Source organism: Condylura cristata, unplaced genomic scaffold, assembly GCF_000260355.1.
Source record: "Condylura cristata isolate star-nosed mole 26May11 unplaced genomic scaffold, ConCri1.0 scaffold00029, whole genome shotgun sequence".
Lineage (NCBI taxonomy): Eukaryota > Metazoa > Chordata > Mammalia > Eulipotyphla > Talpidae > Condylura > Condylura cristata.
The window spans coordinates 20,709,040-20,711,705 of record NW_004567130.1 but is presented as its reverse complement, the minus strand read 5'-3'; the positions used below and the strand labels follow the sequence as shown (position 1 = coordinate 20,711,705).

The 2,666-nt window shown below is 68.0% G+C and overlaps 1 protein-coding gene across 1 annotated transcript in view; it reads right to left on the bottom strand.

The window, feature by feature from the left end:
- Window positions 1-58: 58 nt before the first annotated feature.
- Window positions 59-2,666, bottom strand: part of LOC101626042 (sodium/glucose cotransporter 1-like) — a 26,677-nt gene continuing 24,069 nt past the window's right edge. The window contains exons 8-10 of the mRNA XM_012730862.1: window positions 2,508-2,607; window positions 936-1,076; window positions 59-327 (exon numbers count right to left, since the gene is read on the bottom strand). Of these exons, the coding sequence (XP_012586316.1) occupies window positions 59-327; window positions 936-1,076; window positions 2,508-2,607 (510 nt within the window). The remainder of the gene's footprint in view (window positions 328-935; window positions 1,077-2,507; window positions 2,608-2,666) is intronic.

Here is a 2,666-nt window from a genome sequence, read left to right as displayed (position 1 = left end):
CGAGGGGCGCCGCGTCGCGTCCTCCCTGGCCCGTGCCCTCGGGCCGCCCACGGCGCCTCTAGAAGTAGTAGATGTGACAGAGGACCGTGACCAGCAGCAGGATGACGGCGGTGCCGTTGATGATTTTCCTCACGGGGCTCGTCTCCATCACGTCGCCACCCTCGGGGCGCTCGCCGGCCTGGTCGGGTGCTGTGTCCAGCAGGCTGTGGCTGCGCGTCTCCTTCACGCTCGCCTCCTCTGGGCTCACTCTGGAGCTGGGCTGCAGCTTCAGGCCACAGAAGATATCCCAGGCCATCCAGAAGCAGCCCTGGCCCTTCTTGAACTCCTCTGAAACCGTGGGGGTAGGAAGAAGTTAGGGGGTGCGGGTGGACCCGAGAGGGTGGGTTTCCGGGGGCCCTGGCTCAGCGCTGGGGCACAGGGAGACAAACCGGCCCCAGAACGTGCCACTGTGGCCACGACGCGGAGACCGGGGTGGGGGCGCAGGCCCCAGGGCCCGAGGCCGAGCGGGGGCGGCCTGGGGCCACGCGTGGCTTCCGCTGGCGGGTCCCTCAGCCAGCCCGGGCCTGCTGCCCGCCTCCGGGGAATGCCTGCTCTTCCCTGCCCCAGGCGCACAGCCAGCGCTCGGTGGATACTCCTCGGGGTCCCCTTGCCCCTTGATCTGTGCCGGGGGTTGGGAGGAGCAGCTGGGTTTCTGGAAACAGACCGCTCCCCACGGCAGCTTCTCCGTGGCGTCTTCTCCAGCATGCACCAGCCTCATAACCTGGCCCAGCTTAGGCTCTGGGGGTCCTTGAGGGGAGTCACAGATACTTTGCAGGAGGCAAAAGGGACGTCTAGCAATCACAGGCCGCTTCCACTCATTCCTTCTGGCCATGTCAGGGAAGTTGCCTAACCCCAGGGCTAAAATGTCGGCCCCTCCCCCCCTGCTTCCTCCCCACCCCCCCAAGTGTCTGTCTGGTCAGTGCGGCTCCCCTGGCTCCGCCAGCCGGCCTCGCGGGCCTGCTCGGCGTCCAGCACCGCGATCAGCACCGCGGCCAGCTCCCGTGCACGGGAAAGGCCTCGGCCGGGACTGGCGTCCTCTCCGGAGACAAGCCCAGGCCGCCAGGGTCTTCTCCCAGCCGTGTGCACCGTGACGTGCCTTGTGTCTCCTCCCGGCGGGCAGTGCCCACGCCAGCTGCGTCGGGCGGGTAAGGAGGCAGCAGAGGTGATGGAGTCCCTCAGCCGGGGTAGCGGAGCTTCTGTCGCAGAGATGATGACTACAGAGGGCCCCGAGGCCAGGGGTGCAGATAGCTGCTGCAGGGGCCGAGACCCACGCTCTGGTCCGCTCTCTCAGATGTCCACGTTGCCCACTGCCAGTCAGTGGCCAGGCTGGAAGAGGCAGTCCGACCAGCCCAAGGGCTGTGTCGCGGGGAGCAGGAGAGAGGCCGGGGCCAGGGGCTCCCTCTGGGGCCAGACGCCCTGCTTGGTCCAAGCCCCAGCGCCTCTGCGGCCCGGCTATCGAGGAGCCAGGCGAAGCCAGTCAACTCTCCAGTGCCTCCGTTTCTGCCTCCAGAACGGGGACAATCATACTCCCACACGTATCTCAACGTGCCGGGCACATGCTAAGTAACGTGGGCCGCTGTGGTCAGCAGCCTCCGTCCTCAACTGAGGGCTGGCGCCACGCCCGGCACTCCACGCACTCAGGCAGCCAGCGTGCCGACCCCCGCAAAGCGGACGAAGTCGGGGCACGCCCTCCTCCTCCAGGTGCGTGGGTGGCCTTGCTCAGCGGGGCCACCCCCTCCACACTTGCGGGGCAGAGGTCCCAGGCGCTCACCTCCACCCAGGCGCCCAGCGCAGACTTCCCTGATGAGAGCACCCCCGCCCCCCACTCCCGGCTCAGCCTCTTAGCACGCCAGGCCCTGGCTTAGGGCCAACCTCATTTGCCGGGACCAGAAGCAACCAGGGCCACCCTCCCCCCCCCAAATGCTGCTTTTCTGACCCCCCAAGGGCCCCACCCAGCCCTGAGGTTCAGGGCCTGGAGACAGCTGGAGCCTCCTTCCCCGTAGGGAATGAGATCCAGTTGACTCATGGCCTGTTTCCCTGGTGTATTCCTGGGTGGGGGCACCCCAAACACCTCACCCACCATTCACTGGGGGTCCCCGTCAAAGGCCCCTTTCCCCTGCCTTCTCCCCAGGAGGCGCCGCGATGGACCTCTGTGAGGCTAAACCCAGTGACCAGCTCTCAGGCTGGCTGGGCTCGCCTGGCAGCAGCTCTGGCTGCCCCGGGCCGCTGCCCCTCTCGAGCTCCTCACCTCCGCCACACGCTCGGCCTGCCCTCCCCTTCTCTCCATGCTGGGTCTCCCCAGAAGTGTCCCCTAGGGCCCTGCACGCGCCACAGGGAGTGCGAGAGGCCTCCCCACCTCAGCACACCTGAAGCCTTGAACGATGGGGCCTGTGCCTGGGAAGGAATTTCTGGGAGAGGCTGTGGGGTGCACAGGGCTCCCTGGCCAGCGGTCGGGCACCTGCACTCACCTGGCACTTCCTGCGAGACGCACCTCTTCCTCTGGACTTCGGCATCCAGACACACCCGCGGGTCAGGGCTGTGCCGCAGGCTCCAGCAGAGCTGGCGCAGCTGGGAGGAGAGCAGGCAGGTCACGCCCGGGCCGCGCGGACGCCCCGGCCCCTCCGGCC